This window comes from Stegodyphus dumicola, chromosome 3 (genome assembly GCF_044657685.1).
Source record: "Stegodyphus dumicola isolate Sdum_Otavi_A_Nest chromosome 3, ASM4465768v1".
In the NCBI taxonomy this organism is placed as follows: Eukaryota; Metazoa; Arthropoda; class Arachnida; order Araneae; family Eresidae; genus Stegodyphus; species Stegodyphus dumicola.
The window spans coordinates 223,607,001-223,627,346 of record NC_140770.1 but is presented as its reverse complement, the minus strand read 5'-3'; the positions used below and the strand labels follow the sequence as shown (position 1 = coordinate 223,627,346).

The 20,346-nt window shown below is 32.5% G+C and overlaps 1 protein-coding gene across 2 annotated transcripts in view; it reads left to right on the top strand.

The window, feature by feature from the left end:
* Positions 1 to 20,346, top strand: part of LOC118191245 (contactin-5-like) — a 554,648-nt gene that overhangs the window by 502,799 nt on the left and 31,503 nt on the right. For both annotated transcript variants that reach the window (XM_085813861.1, XM_085813860.1), the window contains one exon: positions 13,226 to 13,250. In XM_085813861.1, coding sequence (XP_085669987.1) covers positions 13,226 to 13,250 — 25 coding nt within the window. The remainder of the gene's footprint in view (positions 1 to 13,225; positions 13,251 to 20,346) is intronic.

Genomic DNA, 20,346 nt, shown 5'->3' with positions numbered 1-20,346 from the left:
CCATGTGTGCGATGTTATCGTCATGCGATGATTTGTAGGTATTTTATTTTTTACAGCGATATTTTCAACGACTATGTTTTGAAACCGCGAAATTTTTTTAAGCGCTTTTTTTACCATTATATTTTGTACCATGATGTTTTAGAACTGGGATGTTTTCTCTTTGCTTTCTTTTCTCCCACGATATTTTGTTCCACGACATTTTTGCCTCACGTCGTTTTCGTCCACGATGTTTTTGCCACGATGGTTTCGGTGGACACCGGTAAGGTAGTCAGAGTCACTAGCCAATTCCTCTCTTAGGCGGCAATGATTGCAATATATTTGTGTAACATTGGAACTGATATCAAACGCCGTATTTCATTAAATCCATTTTAAAATAAAACAAAACCTCAATCTAGATCAATTTAGTTTATTTAGCGTATATGGATTTCTATTCAGCTTTTTAAAAAATCAAACTTCGTCTTTTATCATTTAGCTTCTATTTGGTCCTAACTATGGTAAACACGAATTGCTTTTTATTTTTAAAGGTTATCAAGAACAACGGAGTTATCAAAAAAACCCTCAGACAGCCGAAAAATTGTCTAGTATTTTGCACATATTTTCTTTAAAGAACCATATAAAAGCAATAGTTTGGTGCATTAAAGTGTGATTTGCTCTTGAAGGGTTAGGTAATCACACTATCAGTTCTTCCCTCTTTATAAGTGTTAGCTCAAAATTTCGCTAGATAACTATCGTTAATATATCCGAAAGCTATTTAAGCTATTTAAAACAGGATGCGCAAGTGAGAACTGCTATGTTATTAGGAATAATTGCTTTAATAATATAAGGGTACTAATGTCATATACAATTTAAATTCTTTCATTCTTACTTTTACAGTGTGATATTAAGAAAGCGAACTGCCGGTAAAAATTGAATTAAAATCCTTTTATTTTTCGTTTTAGGGATAATCTTTATGTGGAAACCTTACTCGGATAAGTCATTTTTTGATTTTCTAAAAAACGGCCAAATTTATTTGCCGCCCTACACCGTTACATATTTGTAAGAAGTTTCTGAGAGGCATTTCATAGCTGTTTATATTGTTTGGGTGAAATACAAGACTTTAAAATTTTTCCAGTTTATATATTTTATTTACTGCTGCAACATTGAAAATCAACATTTTCTCTCCCGAGTTATATACTTAATCATGAATTCGTTTTTTACTTTCTAATATAAATTACAAAGTTGAATGAATAATATAGGAAATGTATAAATTCCTGTTATGTGGATAAATAAAGTTAAACTTCGCAGTCGCACTCATAATATACCTTTAAAATGAGAATTTATATAAAGAATCTTTGAGGTAACGATAAAGAAAAATGAAATACTTTTAAAAGAGAACTTTAATTATGCGCACGTGGCATTCGCTTCGGAAACTCGAAATAATTAACAAATGATGCGCCTTTATAATCGCGGAGTGATTTATATGAATTTAGAAAACTATATTAAAAAATAAATTGCCTTAAATGCTGAAATAAACTATTAAAAGCGGTAATGCTATGAAACCAAATTTAATATTCTGAAGGGAAACGGATACTGCTAATTAACTATAGAGGCAAAATTTGCCAGCTTTCAGATTTTAATTATTTTTCACATATCTGAACCGACACAGTCTCCCTGAAAACTGATCACATTGCATCCTTAATGATTAAGAAACAACTTTGAGATACTATTTTTATCTCTCTTGTATTTTAATATATCTTTCGGTGATAATCTTCACGGTGTAGAGATTCCATAGAATCAGTAATTTCGCCTTAATTAGTAAACTATTATTAAGTATGGGTAATATTACAAACAAACTTCAATGATTTATGTTTTGTAACAAAATATTCTTCGCATTTCTTTAAAGTTTACAAGGGCTTTAGATATATCTTACCACTAAAAGTTCTGAATTCTCTTTAGATAAATTTTAAATTTCAGGTAAAAACTTGTAGAGTCATTAGGTTATTTTGAAGCAAGAAACATGATAAATGAGAAATGTCTTCGTTGGGACTCGAACCTGGACCTCTGGAATACGCGTCGAATGTGTTACAGTTGCCCCACGAAGGTTTGCTTTCAAAGAGGGAAAAATACCTAATATACTTCTCCTTTTAAAGGGCGACTGAGGATTAGGGGACTCAGTCGCCAGATCCTGGTGGCGAAAAATCGTCATCCACCACGTTTTTTCAGGCACCACTGTAGAGTCATTAGGTTATTTTGATATTGAAAACGTGAAAAATTAGCAATGTTCTTCCCGGGAATCGAACCTGGACTTCTTGAATACGCGCCGAGGTTGCTACCGTAACACCACGAAGGCATGCTTCCAGGAGGAAGAAAATACCTTATAAACTTAAACATAAATCTAACTCATAAACTCACAAAAAATTGAGATTTAATTTAGTCATACAAAACAAAAGCAAACATTAAATTACTTATTAAAATCAAAGGATAATTTGAAAACATATGATCAGCTGATTAAAATGCTTAAGCAGTATACTCTGATGTATTTATTTTTCCTAATTATCCGGGACTGAGAAAAATATTGGACTTCTAAGCATAGGTTAGCCCATGAAATAAAAGGTGTTTATAAAGTCCCGGCCCCATTTTGATGTTTAATAACTCATAAAATAATAAAGATAGATTAAAATTAATATCATAAATGGTTATATAGAATGAAAAAGTTTCATGCCCTTTGTCAATGAACTTCCACGTGTGCCCTCTTCGTCGCACAAAGAATATCAAGTCGATATTCAATTTCACGCCAGGTACCGGCAAGCATGTCGGCAGCTACAGAGGCTATTGCGGTTGTAATTCTGGCTTTTATGTCATCAGTGTTCGACACTCTCCTCCTGTAAACGTTGATATTGTTTGAGTGATAATCGCCAAAGGAAAATTGCCAAACGAAAAAGTCCAGCGGCGTTATATCAGATAATCTGTGTGGCCAAGGAATTGGACCTCCTCGGCCAATCCATCTTCCTGTAAAATGGTCATTCAAAGAACTACGAACGATGTACCCCAATGAGGTGGTGCACCATCTTGTTGCAAAAAGACATGTGGCTGAAGCTCTTCTAGTTGTGGAAATACGAAGTTTCCCAACATGTCTTCCGACTGCCACAGAAGCTCGAATTAACTTTTTCTGATTTCTACACGAAGGCCTCATGAGGTTTTACTTTATGCGAGAAAACCAACTGTTTATGTTCTATTCATTTTATCTTTCCAATGATTATATTGCCTTCTCCAAAGTAGCCTCCTCCAAAGATTATATTGCCGTCATGTTAACAGAGTCACGAGAAATGAGGTCAGGTATTGTTTACTAGCCACTTTAGATGCAGCCTGAACAGTTCTAGATGTTTTATCTGGTTGGAAGGGAATAACTTGCAATTTGCATTTCTCGCAAGATCTCTTTTTCACGGAAACTGTGTTATGGTTTGAGATGGGGTGTAATTATCAAAACTGGCAACACAGAACTGCATTCATTTGACGGAGGTTTCTGCAACCACTCATGGATATGTGGACGAGACACTGAATTTCTGCATACGGTTATTTATGGACAATGGTGACCATACCCTTTGCTGATGAATACAATGCTTGCTGTATGTAAAGAATCTGTAAGGTCAGAATACTTAAAAATAAACGATAATCACACGAAAGGTTTGGCCAGTTTACTCAGCCCAGTCGGCATCAATGGTGTGGCTTAGACCATCGAATTACACCTCTTCAAGTACATATTATTGGCGCTCTAGGATCTGAAAAGTTCACTGCCACAAAAATCTCGTGTATTTTTCTAAGACTTTACTCAAGATATGAGATTTGCATTTCTGCCAGAAGTAACCACATATCATATTAAAGAAAGATTTGTTCCAAAACCCTGTAAGTGGTTTTAAGAAAAATCTGACTTAATATTGACACTATTCAACTGGCAGACTTAGTAATTTACCCTAAAACGGCTTTTAAAATTTTAATTTGTTTTTAATAATTTTTGGTAAGTAGCAATAAATTTTATTTATGTCAATACCCTTCAATATTATAAGCAGTGTGTATAAAGTATACCGTGTGACACCCACCTCTTCTGCTTGCTAACATTTCTATATCTTTCTAATTACTTTCTCATAATTTCTATCTACTTAAATGTTTATCTTTATTTTACGGTTGCTCCAGTCCGGTCAGAATGAACGAATAACGCATAGTATCTCCTCAAATTTGCCACTTCACATCATGCCTCCCTCTGATTGTTAATTCACTGAAATAGCATTGTAGAGACATTATGTTATGTCGAAGCAGGAGAGATGAAAAATGACCAATGCCATCTCCGAACCACTGACCTCTCGAATACGCGCCGAGTGTGCTGGCTATTACACTACGAAGGTATTCTAGGAAGGCGGGAGAAATACCTTATAACATAACTACTTGTTTGTTATGCCTCAATAGAAGCCAATGTGCCTTATACGATTATAATAAAGTATTTAACTACAAATAAATAAACATATTTCTATTGCTTCATAAACAGGTTCTGTAATATCATAACTCAAATATCTTCAAAATGTTCTTTGAACAATGCGTAGTTTTTTTAAATGCATTATTAAATGCGACAGTCTTCTTTAATTACTTGAAAATTTATCTGATAAATTTATTTTTTTTAAAACGTATTGTGACTTCTTACATAGCTTATTTAAAAATTATTCTTTGCGCAAACTTGAAATGAGAATTCTTGTTGAAGATATTGTCATGAATCTCCAAAGATTCCAGTTCCTAAATGTTCCAGTATGTTATCAACGTGTTTAATTGAGATATAACTTCTACATTCTATGTTTAATGTTTAGTATGCTACTTAACTTCGAAATATATAAGAAAATTTTTACTGTAAAATTACTCAAATTATTTACTTTTATGATTCCGGAGGGAACAACTGAAAATCATTCGAAGTCTATAAAAATGTTTTAGAAATTCTGTCTTTACATTATGCCTACCTGCTCCAATAAAAATATACATGTTTCATTTTGCAAAATGTAACTCATGAGAAAGAATTCTGTGTACATTAGACCAGTGGTCTCAAACTGTAATTGCATGTGGGCTGAATGCAACTGAAGGCTTGATAAATTTTTAACAAAGCAAAATGTTTTAACTATATGTTTAAAATTTTATCACTAAGTATTTATCGAAACATTCATGCACAGTAATAATAATGACGTAAAGGGAAAATTTACTTGTCTACAGTTTATAGAAGTTTTCTATCTGTAAGCTAAAGATCTGCAAGAATTTTCTGTTTGTTACATTTTCTAATTTAATTCCGCGTTCTGTTAGTTACACAGATTTGTTGATTACACTTTCTAATTCAATTCTGTCTACACTTTCGAAATCAATACTGATACGTCATTTAACTAGTATTGACGTATTAGTTAACTGACGTATTAGTATTAAAAATATTAGTTAATCCAAATGATTTGACAACTAATTATAAATCTCCCAGTTCGACATTTACTTAAAATAATTCCAATATGTTAAATTATCCTCTGAATGGTTTAAATCTTTAAGCCTCTGAATGGCTTTGAATTTTACCTAAAAATAAACGAATTACGAAAACTTGACTAGTCAAACAAAACTTGAAAATGCGCGATGTCAACATATTTCTCATTCTTTTATTTACTAAATGTTTCTTTAATACACACAGTAAAAATAATGTATTTGTATGTAAAAATTTATAAATTTCTCTATTGCTTACTAAAAACGTTAATGATATTTGGATTTAGATAAAATTTGTAACCTTAAAAAAATTACTAGAATATATTTTAATCACGAACTATAGATCTCATTTATCAACCTGTTTCTTTTCTTGGACCGATTATTTTTAACTTGGGAAGAAAGCTGTTCACAAATAAATGTACTTTCAAACAAAGATAATGTATAAATAAGCAACTTAGAGTAATTGTCAGGGGCCAAGCGAGAAAGTAAACTATTCTTTCGAAGATTTCTTCAGAAAAAATTCGATTGCGGAGAATCCCTATTCAATATTAACGATTGGTGTTTCTTGCTTTGGGAATGTACAGTTATAGCTTTAACATCCTCGTACTCAATCATTACCGTTTTCCGAGAGAATTTACATTCTCCGTTAAAGTTGTCTCTCTTCATAAGCCAATCAAATTGAGTTAACCATTTGTCTGGAAACGACGTCGAATATTTTGCCTTTTTTGTGGCACTTGTTCACTTGCAGAATCAGAATCGTTTTTTTTTTCACTAGATATTATCATGAAAGCATTTTATTAATTTCAAAATATGCACTTGTTCTTAGATAGCTAGCTGATTACAGACTAAATGAAAGAATGGATTGAAAATGAGAGCATGAGCGCGAAACGCCAACATGAAACTACGACTCATCCGTAAGGCGCTTACTCACCGCTCACCGTAGATCGCTGCTGCAAAGAATATGTATTGACATAGACGTTTCTTGGTTGCTGTGCGCGGTCGTGTAATTTTCGATGCTCTCAACCATTTCGTTCGTGAGCATTGTATCGTTATTTTGGAGAAACCTGATATTCCGGGAGAGTAATATTTATTTTAAATTCCTTCCGGGAGCCGGGAGATTTTAATTTTCAGGGCCCAATTCCGGAAGAATCCCGGAATTCCGGGAGAGGTGGGAACCTTAGCTGCCAGTTTTGTCTGTTATTAGACAATCAATCGAGAACTGAAAAATGACGGCTTTTACCAAGCCGTAAAATTAATACTTTGGTATGTAGCCTGAAATTACTTCAAAGACGTTTCGCCCTTTGGACCATTCGCCCAATACACTTGCCGAACATTTGGTTTATGGAATAACGGGTTTCAAAGATATATTAATAAGCGATCTGTTCCTTTTATTGGGAGTTCAAATTTTCCAAGTAATAAAATGGTTATAAATGGTTTGTAGAAGTGCATATAAAATACTACATGTTTTCAATTGAAAAGAACCTTTGGATACGTGGTATGTTGAAGAGACTAAGTGAAAAGATTATTTTTACATTCGTCACTCTCAAAACTACTGTTTTTTTAAAGCCTTGCCATATTTGTCAGAAATATTAATACTGTTGATTAATTTTGAAATTTCAAGATTTATATCTCTCAGTAATTTATATTTTTTCAACTGACCAATCATCTAGATTGCATAATTCTTCAGTCTTCTGTCAAATAACTATTTAAACACATTCAACTATCTTAATAATTAGTTTAATATTTAAATTTTTTAAAGTAATTCTTTTGTTGTTTTTAATTGCTCCTTCGATCTACAAATGAAATGTAAATTCTGAGAGATCTGTGTTTCGATGAAAGTGAACTTTTCAAAGCATTCATAAATCCACTAGCGACCAAGCGAATAAGGCAACTGACACTGGTAACAAATCCTGACTAATGGGCTGGCTACATGGGTGTTTTTAGAGTTATTATCAAGTATAAAACCAATGCGATTTAGTTTGCCTAAGGCTGCTATCCCACGTCGGTTTGTTTCGAAAGAACAACTGTTTGGAGCAATTTTTCTGCTTTGTCACAACAGCCAATCACCACAGCTCGCTTTGGAGTTAACACAGGGGAAACTAGTTCTCCATTGCAATCAAGCTAACAGCATGATAGCTCATTGGTTGAAAACGAACAACTTGCAAGTTTTTTCGAAAGGACGGAAAAAGTCGCACGTCTTTCTTTCAATAGTAAACCAGGCAGAAAAATTGTCCGAAAAAGTTGTTCGTGTGAAACAAACGCCGTGTGATATGGGCCTTAGAGATCCCTCATCGAAAGCATCCATGTTATAGAGATTTAGATCTTGTGTGCTTTCCTGAAATCTAATGATTTTGTCCAGCCCGTTAATCACTACCGGTGTCTCTAACACTTCAATTGCAGCGTATTCATCTTACCAAGAGTTACCATGTAGACTCATAATATACACAATTGTTTTAAGAATCAAACTTTTTCAGAGTATGTGATACAAAGCTTTGAATATTATAAGAAAAATTATTTTGTGATCACTTAGAATAGTAAACACTTCACTTTGAACAAAGAATGCACTTAAAATAGTAAACACTTCACTTTGAACAGAAGATTTAGTGGCTCACATTTGTTTTCAGACACTTGAGTTGTACAGTTTTATTTTTCAGTATAAGTTACTGTTGTTAGCAAAATTATTTTGTTTTTCACAGATCATCTGCTCTAAAACCTGCTTGTTTTCAAAAAAAAAAAAAAAAAAAAAAAAAAAAAAAAAAAAAAAAATATTCAAAATACTTTTGTTTGAAAAAACGAATATTGAAAAAGTTCTGAAAATTATCTCACGTAAGTATTAGAATACTTTGAATAGACAGCTTATATTTCTAATAAACATGAGAATAACCAGATGTTAAATAATTGAATAGATAACCTTCAATTAAAATTAAATTTTCATGCTCTTTGAATGCATTCAACTACTTTTTTCGCTTAAAAATGTTGCAATCCTAAGCAAGAATTCTTTTTTCTGTAGCTTTTGAGGAAGTATCAGATATCCTTATTCTTTTCCCCAACTCTCTCCATATGTATTCCAGAGGATCTAGATCTAAGGCGTTATGGAGAAGATTTAATAACTTCAGATGATTAGGATCATTATCCTGATAGAAATTGAATGTATTTTTGTATTCCAAGTTTCCTTGGAGATACTTTGTTTTCATAAAGAATATTTACATGTTCATACTAATCCATATTATTTTCGATCAACTCTAAATTTATTCCAAAAGCAATGAAACATCCACAAACCATTGTGCCTCTACCCATGTGCTTATCATTAGACAACAGGTTTTCGAATTATATTCTTAATTTGGATATTGTCACAAATCAATATGTCTTTCCGACCCAAACATAAAATGTTGACCCTGCCTTAAATGACTCTTCTGAAAGCATCAGGGTTAACGTTATTGAAATCAGTTTTCTAAATCTGCAAAAGTACTAATTTTTGGGTCTTGATTGATTTTTCGTCAACAAATCTGCGATTCTTTGGTATTAGTTTGGAATGTGATCCAGACTTCATTTTCACCAATCTCACGCAATTTCCAGCATTTTATTAACATCAGAGATAGCTAAATTTAGAATATTAAGGGTTTTTTTATATATTCCAAATACTTCTAAAAAAGACGAATTATTAAATTTCTAACATAACTGCTTGTTAATCAGCAGCATCTTGTAATGTTCACTTCAGATGTGGAATTACTAATATATCTGGTTGTAACAAAATTTATCCACCAAAAAAACGTTCTTGATAAGGTTAAACAAAACATGAAAGGAACAGCTTTAATGTTGGTAATAATCATCATCCAAATCTCTGATTTTCTGCTAACATTTTGGTAGTTTTTTCAATACCTTCGGCCCAGAATCTTGGCGGCAGCGAGTTCAAAAACAGGTAACCTCATTTTGGACGTCCTGTGCAGAATGGAAAATAGCACCAGCAAGATGTAGCAGCAGATATAAAAAAGGTAGAAATTCTTAGGACAGATATTGGGACTATATGGTGGGTGTGTTAAAAGATCCAATTCGATCTGTACAGAGTCCAGCTGGTGAATGCAGACACAAGTGGTCTTGCATTATCTTGATGGAACGTTACCATTTTGCGCCGAAACTCAGTTCGACATTTATCTTTGATAGCAGCATTAATACGGACTAGCATATCGCTGAACACGTAACTGTCGAGGGTTTTACCTTTTCCCAGATACTCATTGTGGATAACACCACTGCAATCCCACCAGATACAGAGCATGATCTTTTCATTAGTAAAATCGCGCTTTGCGACGCTGCTGACGTGTTCACCGGGTGCAGACCAACCCCTTTTCGGCCTGTGTTGTTGAGGTAAATGCGCATTTCATCACAAGTGACGGTCCGAATTTTCTCCTCAGCGCTTATTCGAGAGGTCCAGGTTCCAGTCCCGGCGAGGTCATTGCTCATTTTTCACGTCTCCAGCATCATAAAACCAAATGACTCTGCAAGGATAGCTAAGGAGATGCATATTTCGTCCGTTTTATATTTACAAGAACCGTGTTTTTCGTTCTTCTTAAAAATGCAGGAAAAATATTTTAATAATTTATTATCATTTGACAATTTTTATCACAAGATTTATTTTATGGAAGTTCATTTAGCATTCTCGCAATGTTTCATGTGAAAGATTATCGAAAGTCGAATTTTGTTTATCTTTCTTGTAGCTCTCAGTGTCCTTGAGATAAAATAAATATGATTTGTAGTGTCCCGTTTTTTATCGAAAACATTTAAAAGTATTCAAAATAAAGAAAAAATATATAAATAATCGCTTTCAAAACGAAGAATTCAGTAAATAGTACCTACGCAGTTCAAAACTGAACATGAATACTTCGGGATATTTTTGATCCCATTTTCATCACTTATATTATCCCCATATTGTGAAATATATAAGATAACAAGTTGCGAGTACACTTTCTAACAATTAAATTCAAATGATATACTATGTGAAGTTGAAAGATACACGAAATGGAACACAATGGGCCTTATTGACCTTAATTCAACGATAACCTACCGCAGTGAATTGTCATGCCGTATCGAAGAAATATTTTTAATTAAAAATTTTCCGTTTGAGCAACAATTTTAAATAAAAGGGATACGTCAAAAATAGCTTGGACTGGATTATTTAATTATGGCAAAGCACACGAGGGCTATCTGCCTAAAGGTAAGGATATCTTCGTGGAGGACAGTCTAAGGGAAACTAGCTCGTATACATGTTACACATGGGGAAAACCACGAAAACGCCCATGCAGCCAGCCCGTTCGCGGGATTCGAACCTCGGACCGAACTACCAGTGTTCAGCGTCTTTACCGCTCCCAAAAATAGTTTATAAAGTTTAACTTTGAAAAGCAAGAAATGGCGAGGACAACGAAACTCGTTTTGTGCTATGGATTACACAAATTGGCATTTCTAGTGCTGAATTTAAGGAGAAATATTAGCACGCGTTGAAAATGTTTACCAGTAACACTTTCTTTACTATATTTCTATGGCTCATCGAACATTTGAAAGAGTGTAATAAACGTAATAAAATATACAAAGCATATACTTCTTTTTATAACTGCCTTTAATTGAAAAATATTTAATATTTAAAGCTTTTCTGGGCTTGACGTATTTTGAAAATGGGAAAATCTATTTATTGTAAAGAAGAATATCTTAGGTGAATAAATAGCTTTTGATGCATGATTAATTTTAATTTGCATTCTGTGATACATAATTTTGAACAGCTTTTATAAAACTCAGTTTGTAAATGCTTTGGGTGATTCTTATAATCTACACCCACATTTAAATTTCCGAAAAGCATTACAGCTAGAAGAATATCATAAAAAGTTCCTGGAATTAAGTCAATAAATCTGCTTTGAAATTTTCTTTCAGAGCTTTGCAAGGCTTAGCTTGGTTTAAGTATTTCTATTTATGCAGATTAGCCTTAATTAAATCCGATTGTATTGCTCAAAACTGCTTGGGGTCCTCCAGGAAGATTCATTTTGCAAATGAAACAGTATAACTTTTGTTTAATGTTATTCACTGGAAAAGCAATTAGTCTTTAAAATTCACATATTTGAAGCAAATCACGGAAATATAAAACATCTTATTATTTGCTTGAATAGTTGTACATGATTTTCTTTATAGGAGAACAATGAACTATTTATTTTCAGAGAGAATTAAGAATTTATGCACCGCTCTAATTAAAGTGATGCAGAATCTTTTCAGAACTGTTTTATTCCACAGTATGAAATATGATTAGATACTTGCTCACTGTTAACCTAAAAGACTGAATAGCGAAGATGTCATTCCCAAATACAAACCCATATAATTTCATAGTTATTTGGAATTGTACTATTAATAACCTTTATTTAAATTATTTCATAACTTTTCTGAAAATATTTTAGCCTAAGAAAATATTCTTCAGAAATAGTTAACATATGCAGTTATTTGCAGAATTTTTTTTCGGAAAAACTGCCATATTACCATAGCCAAACCTGGTATTTTGATGCATTTTTTAAAAGCATATTTTCATAAATTTAGCGTTGAATAATAACAATTTCCTTCATGAAACAGGTATTATTTAGCAAACCTGGCTTATAATACTTTAAAAAAAATAAAACAAAATATAGAAACTTTAGATAACTTTAGCTATTTTTATTCTGTAACACAGAATTAATTACAAATATTTAAAAACATTTTTTCGAAAAAAAATAGCTTTTTAATGGATTTCAACCGTTCTATAAATATAACCTTCCTAAAAACATACACGAGCTCAAATTTTCATTTTTAAATTGCACATTTTAATTTGTTAATTTAAGGCTGAAAATATTTTCTTTCGTTTAATAATTTCACGTGGCAAAGAGTGTTGATATTTACACTAATACAACATTACATCAAGAAAAAACTTAAATTTGAGGAAAATTTATTTTCAATTCTCTAGTTACTAGATAAGCAATTCTAGTGTTTAAATTCTAAGGTTCTACTATTTGCGGAAGTATCTTATTTTATAGACTGTATTTTTGGAACTTTGTGTATTATTTTGGAAAACTTTAAAGCAAAACGACAAACGTTTGAAGCTCTGTATATTATAAAAATAAGTTTTAAAATATCTGGCTTTAAATTACATACTTTAAGGTGATATATGTTTCAAGCTTATATAAAATAATAAATTCTTTTCATGTATTTAAATGTTAAATTCAATCCAGTCAAAATATAAAACGAGACCATATAATTAAGCAATTTCCGTTATTCTTTAATATATGAAAATTTCTCTTATGGGAAATAAAACGAAATTCTTAAGCGAGATAAAAGTTTCATAGGAAATCGTTTTTTATTTAGAGAAAACGCTTGATATACTTTCCTTTCTCATTTATTCCATATTACGCTTTAAAGATAAAGAATATAGTTGTTACTTATTATCGTAATTTTTTGAACAATTTGATTTCTCCATAACACACACACCAATTATTTATTTGTTAGTTTAGTAAATTAATTTCTAAGATGAGCTGTAAAACTTTCAAGTTTCCTTAATAGCAATTGATATAGTAAACATTTTAAGGGCATCTGAACTCAGACATTAAATAAGGCATTAATATTTTAATAAACATAAATATTAGAATTGTATTTATTGTTATAGCGTTTTTGAAATACCTTTTTTTCCCTCATTTAAAATACATGCCTCAAACGTATCTGAAATATTAATGTTAATTTTTTTTTCTCTTTTCAGTGGAACAGGGAGAAAATAATGAAAAGTAAGTAATTTCTATAATTAAATGTGCTTTTATCGCATGCAAATATTATAATTGCAGAACTTGAATAATATGCATGTAAATATTATTAATGCAGAACTTGAAAAAACTGACTTGCTCGAAACACTACAGGTACAGACGTAAAAGGAAAGACACAAGAATTTCATCATTAGTTAAACGCTATATGCAATACTGAATGGCTTTTTCACTTTTATTAAATAATACTGTATTTCCTATGAAAGTAAGACCTAATACAAGAACAACTCCCAGTATAATGTTTCGAAGTAATCCTAATATAAACCCTACAACCCTATCCCTAAAATAAGACCTAGGTAAGATCGTCAGCCGAGAAGGCACCTTATTGTCCGATCAACAAATGCAGACACAACAGACGTGAACATTCAAAACAAATGTACGTGGATTTCAACGAATTAAAATCTTCAGTATTCAATATGTTGCGTTAGCAACGGACGTTTAGCAGTTGATTTAATAATAAATTTTGATACTCAGGTAAAATGAGGGCAAAAGGATAGAGCAAGATATTCCTTGGAGTACAGGAAAAGAATTGTGGACGACTCTAGGGATAACAACCTTAAAGCTTTGTGCAAAAACGTAGATCTACCAAATTCCCAAAATGGCGATCAGAGTACAATAACCTCAGTCAATAGGTCGCCGAAGAACTGCCAAGAAGCTTAAGTGTTGATAAGGTTGACTTTAATTAGAACACATCATTTGTGAATGTACTGCTAACAGAAGAGCAGAGTGTTTGATTGTTCTCAGGGCTGATATATTCAAGCATTTGCCCTTGCAGTGGAACCACAGCTAGACTTATCAGCAGACAAATTAAAAGCATCGCAACACTGAGTGAATGGCTTCCTTCAGCGATAGGAACCGTCTCTGGGAATATCCAAAACATTTTTCAAATTGGAAAATACTGACGTGATTAAATGTGCCATTGCATTCAAGTGTTTAATTGAAGGCATCAACTTTACTAAACATCAACTCTCTAATATGGTTGCTATGGATAAGCTGCAATGTTTATGATCAAGAATATCAAACTACCATTGATCAGAAAACTGCCCCTGCGATATGTATTCCCTCCGATAATTACGAAAGTGCACGCATTGCATGCATTTTGGCAATACGTCTCGATGGAAAGAAAAACCCCCCTCTAATCACCTCTAAGGACAAGAAAGCGTAAATCGAAAGTGTTTCAGGTATTTATCTTCTTACGACTGAAAAAGCTTGGTGCACACCAGCCGTAATAAGAAAGTTCGTCGATTTATTTCTGCCCCTCTTTCTGCGCGTGACTACAAAATTATGCTAGTGTGGGATACTGCCAGCATTCCCGGCGCTATAAGAAACTTCCTTGCGGAATGAAGAATTGATGAAATAATGATTCCCTAAGGATTGACTGCGTATCTCTTAAAATCTTGATACTGCAATTAACAAGCCATTTAAAGACATTGCTGACCACGGAAATCAGTAAATATATTAAAAATATAATGGATAGGAATCAATGAGGAAACTTTGCGCAATCTAAGCATCAAGAAGTTTTTACTTGGGTGAATAATGCACAGGATAAAATAGCGGACAGCTGTGTTAACAATGGCCTATGAGCAGGCTACATTTACAAGAATAGCTCAATTGAAAAGGGTTGTATTCCTGAACATGAGAGAGTAGGAAATGGGTAGACCTTAGAGAAAATGAAGTCGCAAAACATTCAGGCGGGGAAACCTGATTTAGACCTCTATAGCTATGTTACAGAAGACGACAGGGTTGTGTTGGAATAAATGATTTTGTTTAGTTTTGAATGTTTCTCAAAAGTGAATAACTATAGTTTTTGAACATGAATAAATGACTCCTGAAAATAAGCCCTATCATGTCTTGCAGGAAAAATTATTATAATGCCGAGTCATTTTTTCCAGGGAAACACGGTATATTTTCTTACGAAATAAATTATAGTAAGTCGCTTTGAAATGCACACCGCACTCGAGATAAATTTAGGTATTGTGTAGAGGCAGACCTGCCGCTTTTCAAAAATATACATGCTGTCATTTTAACCATATCTGATAGTCATAAACAGGGAATATATTACATAGGTGCAGAATATAAAACATCTATTTGCATTTTATTTAATTTTAAGGCATTCATGTTTTTATTGTGTACAAATATTAGTTAGCAACTTCTAAAAAGTGAAAACTGTTTTTAAGTAAAATTTTAATTTGCAAAAGCAAGTTTGGAAATTCATATTTTGTTTGAATGTTAGATGTCAGAATAGGAGGGGTTTTCTTGCGTCATAAGTATGGTTATTCCTAAATTTCTGTACCTTTTAATATTTATTTTATTCAAATATACATATAATTTACTTTAAATGACATTTTCACTTACACACATTAAATTTAAATATATCAGGAATAGAAAGTTAAATTATCTATATCTAAAATGTCTATGCTTTCTGAATTTACAGATAAGTTATAAGCTGTTTATGTATTCATAGGGCTGGAAGAATTTACTATTTGAAAGACATGTCGCTGAGTATTAATAATTAACTTATATACGTATGCATGAAATTCTAGTTGATTATTACATAATTATAAATATGCCATGCCATTATTCTATTACCTTATTAATATTATACAGAAAAAATAATTTACCAGTCTGCATTTGCTAATGTTAACCTGTAAAGAAATATCAGATTAATATCGCTATCTTGAAACAAAGTATCATATTTGTAACCTATAAACAATACTTTTCTAACTTAGTACAGAATTCTTTAACAAAATCGTAGTTGAAAAAAAATTCATTTTATGCCATTATTTATATGCCATTATTTTTATACCGTTATTCTATTACCTTATTCAGATGAACTTATAGGGCACTTTGCTGAAGTACGTACTAATCGTAAATTAGTAACTGAGTCATTAGAAAATTCGAATCCTAGTTTAGGCTTTTAAAGTATAAATCATTACTCTAAGTAAGTTTATTTTTTTTTCTCTAAAATATGTATTTACTTTTGTTCTTGATAGCTTCTAAAGTCTGTTATTTAATAAACAAATCAAAATTGAGAACAAATTATTGAGATATTTCAATCATCACTTTTTTTTACGCAACTTACAATGTCTGATGGTTTATTTGCAAATATCAAATTTGAGTGTTAATGTTTCTTGTAAACTTTGAGCTTGACATTTCTTAATTTTTCTTTTGTCTATATATATAATAGAAAAAAATTATATATATAGACACACTGAATTTTTTGAAAATCTTAGCCTCCATGTATATAGTTATCAGTGAAATTCTGAAGTTGTTAAGAAATCGCCTGAATTTATTTCCTTTTTAACCTCTTATGAAAGAGTAGGAAAACTCACAACCAATAGAAAAAAAAATGTATCTTTTTTTTTAAACCAAAATTTTGATTGATCTTCCGGTTTTAGTTTAGTTTCTAAAGACTGTATTCCATTTATATACACTTGTAAATTTAAATTGTAAAAAATAAGGAGCTTAAGATATAGATTATAAACTTTCAATAATCATATCAATATAAGATTTGTAGAAACATTAGGTTATTTTGAAGCAGAAGATCTGAAAAGTGTGTAGTGCCTTCGGCGGGAGTCGAACACCATACCTCCGGAGTACGCGTCGAGTCACAACACGAAGGCAACTGGAAAGGAGAGATAATATACCATATATACTTCCCCTTTTAAAAGGCAAATGGGGATGAGGAGACCCAATTGCCAAATACTGGTAGTGGCGAATTACCATCCACCTCTTTTTAGTTCAGGCGGCACTGGAGAATCATTATGTGTTTTGATGCTGGAAACGTAAGAATTGTGCAGTGTCTTCACCGGGCTGGAACCCTGGACCTCTCGAATATACTTCGCGTGTGCTACCTTTACTACACGGAAGCATGTGGAAAGGAGAGAGAAAATACCTTGTCTATTTTAAAAACATGTTTGTGAAACTGCCATTTTGAGTTTAGATTTGTTTGAGTTAAATGTTTTAAACTCATTATTTGGATACTTAGCTTACTGAATTTAATTTAGTTAGTTAATTTGAATAAAAAAAGCAGTTATATGGATAAAAACAAAGGCAGACCGATATTGTGTAAAAATGGGAAAAACAATGCTTGTAAAATTATTCCTGAGAAGCATACAATAATGCATTTTAAACGTTGTCAGTTTTCACATTTGAAGATTCCTCAATAACAAAAGCGCATGCATATTTTTCTCTCCAGGCGCATATTTCAAATAATGAGAGCACTATTCTGTGAATATGAGAAAGTGCCCCATTTCTTCCAAATATGTGCACCGTTGAGAAGAATTAGTAACTTAAGAGTTTTTAAAACAACTCTTTTATATATATATATAATAACTTAAATGCTCTTGCTTTCTTACGATCTGCGCTTTTCTCTCAGAACGGTAATGGCTGAGCCAAACTGTTCAAATATCCGGAGTATGATTCTTAGTTTTCGTGATCTCATTTGTAGATGGATGAGAAATTTGTACTGTTCGACTTTAAGTCACGCAACCTTTATGCTAATTTATCCTTATCACATCCTTTACATTTATCAAATTATGTTGTCATACAACGTGACGCCTAGCCGCATGTCACGACACGAAAAGGAAAACGATGATTTAACGCCCTGTCTTTATTTTTAACCTCCGTTCTTGATTGATAAGTTTCCAGTGGAACTTCAGTAACGATTTGCCAGTTCAAAGCAGTTTATTTCGGAAATTTTTCTAATGGTTCTTCCGAGATTTCTGAACAACATTAGGGTGATGCATCTGAATTGGCATTTCTATCTTTCAAGTTAAGAGTTATCTTTATTTGAATTCTATTAAGAAAATGAGTCAGATTGCAGATGTTGCATGTTTTGAGGTTGTAAATTTTAGTTTGAAAGAATTATTTTTAAGAGAGAAAAGCATATTGCAAAGAGTAAATATTAAGTATTTTCTTAATAGATAAACGTAGTCTACCATATAGGTAGAATGCTAGTAATGGATAAGTCTGGGCTACCCCTTAGGTTTGGGCAAAACTTCACTTTTGAAAAGGAAAAAAAAATAAAAATGTAGTTAAAGATATTTAAAACAATCAAAACTGTACAAAATTAAGCTAATTTGAAAATTTGCCTGCGATAAAAAATTTGCTTTAAAAATTTCTTTAACTAATTTAGTCGCCCCATAATTAATACTGGTAAAATTTTCAAGGTATTTCTGGTTCTGATAAATTTTATCGAATTATTTCCTTTTTTAATTTGCTGGTCTCAGTGATCTAATCTGTACTAAACTTACTTGACACTCTTTCTTGATGTGATTTCCTTCTGACTTTGATGTTTTTACAGCAACATTACCATTTTATTCATTTTGGCCTGTAGTATGTCTGCCTTATTTTTGGACTATGAAAGCCCACGCAAATATTTTTGAGAGGATATTTACCAGACGTAAGCGTATTATGGCATCATCTATTTCAAAATTATAGAAAGATGTTCACTGAAATGAACTCTAAATTTCAGTACTGCTTAAAATATAGCAGTATTTCGTTTCCTTGTAGCTTTGATGTCTCGTAAAGTAATTTCATTCATCAAAGATCTTACACTAACACATTTTTCATTAAAGAATTCAACATACTATGCTTACATTTCTACCGTTTCATCTAGATCCAACAAAATTTAATATGGCGCTGATGTCAAAGCTGCCTTTTGCTTTGCTGTCTAAGATCAGTAAATCTCACTCGCTTCAGTATAATATGAATCAAAAGCTCAGCCATTTTCGCAATTTTTTTCTGAATGTTCTATAATATTAACACAAGTTCAAGAGGTAAGTTTTTTCCTGGCCCTTTTTTTCGATGGATAGCGAATTTTTTCAGCTTTCTCATTTATGAATCAATCATCATCCTATTTTTCCGATTTTTTTTCATATCCTGGATATTGCGGCTTCTCTCCTCCGAATTTTTTTCCCGATTTGGAATAATTTCCAGACACGCATTCCTGATCGCGAGAGTACGTCGATAAGAGATTTTTCGAGTTGGTGTATCTTTTTGCATATTTTAATTAGCTAACATAGAAAAATACTGCGTTTTCTATGACCAATATGCACGGATTCCGAATATGATAATAAATATTTAGGGATATTCTATGGTCTCTCTCTCTTACTGTGTAAAATTATCTTGTAGAAACATTAGGTATTTTTTTAAAAACAGGAGAGATGAAAAATTAGCAATGCCTCTCTCTGACTCGAACCTCGGACCTCCGGAATATGGGCCGAGCGGGCTGATCAATACACCACGAAGGCATGCTAAGAAAGCGGGAGAAATATCTTATATACGATCAGAAAAGGGTGAGTGGGGATTAGGGGTGCCAATCGCCAATGCCTGGTGGTGGAGAATCATCATCCGTCATCTTGTTTTAACTCGGGCGCCACTGTAGAGACATTAGGTATTATTTGAAAGCAGAATAAATGGAAAAATGAGCAATGCCCTCTCCGTGACTCGAACCACGGACCTCTCAAATACGCACCGAGTGTGCTGACCACTACACCAGGAAGGCATGTTAAGAAGGCGATAGAAATACCTTATAATCTTAATCTTGATTTTAAAGCTGTCACTCATTTTAATAATCAATTTTTGAAGTAATTTTTTATAATTCTGGAAGAAGGATACAAGATTTTGCTTCTTATAGTTTACTACAAATGGTCAAATTTCATGATTATTCTTTTCTCTAATTAAAACGAGAAGGTTATCATACTGACATGCAATAAATATAACTACTTAATTTTTCTCAATTCGCTTTATAAGTGCCTTATTTACTATATTTTATCCATACACAATGGAAAAGGAGATGCGTCATGAATCCACTAAAAAGATTCACCACCAAGACACTTCAGACTATATGCATGTGTCTGGCAATCCATAGAAACAGCAATTTTCTTCCCCCCCCCGCCCAGGAAATAAACCAGCTTTACTTGAAACTAAAATATATAAAACATTCCTTTCTAGAAACAACAATATAAAAACATCAAGAGGAGTCTCATTCAATACAACTAGGCGTTAGCAAGACGAATATGCTTTAAGGCATATGTTTTTGCACGCTGCTCTTTTAGAT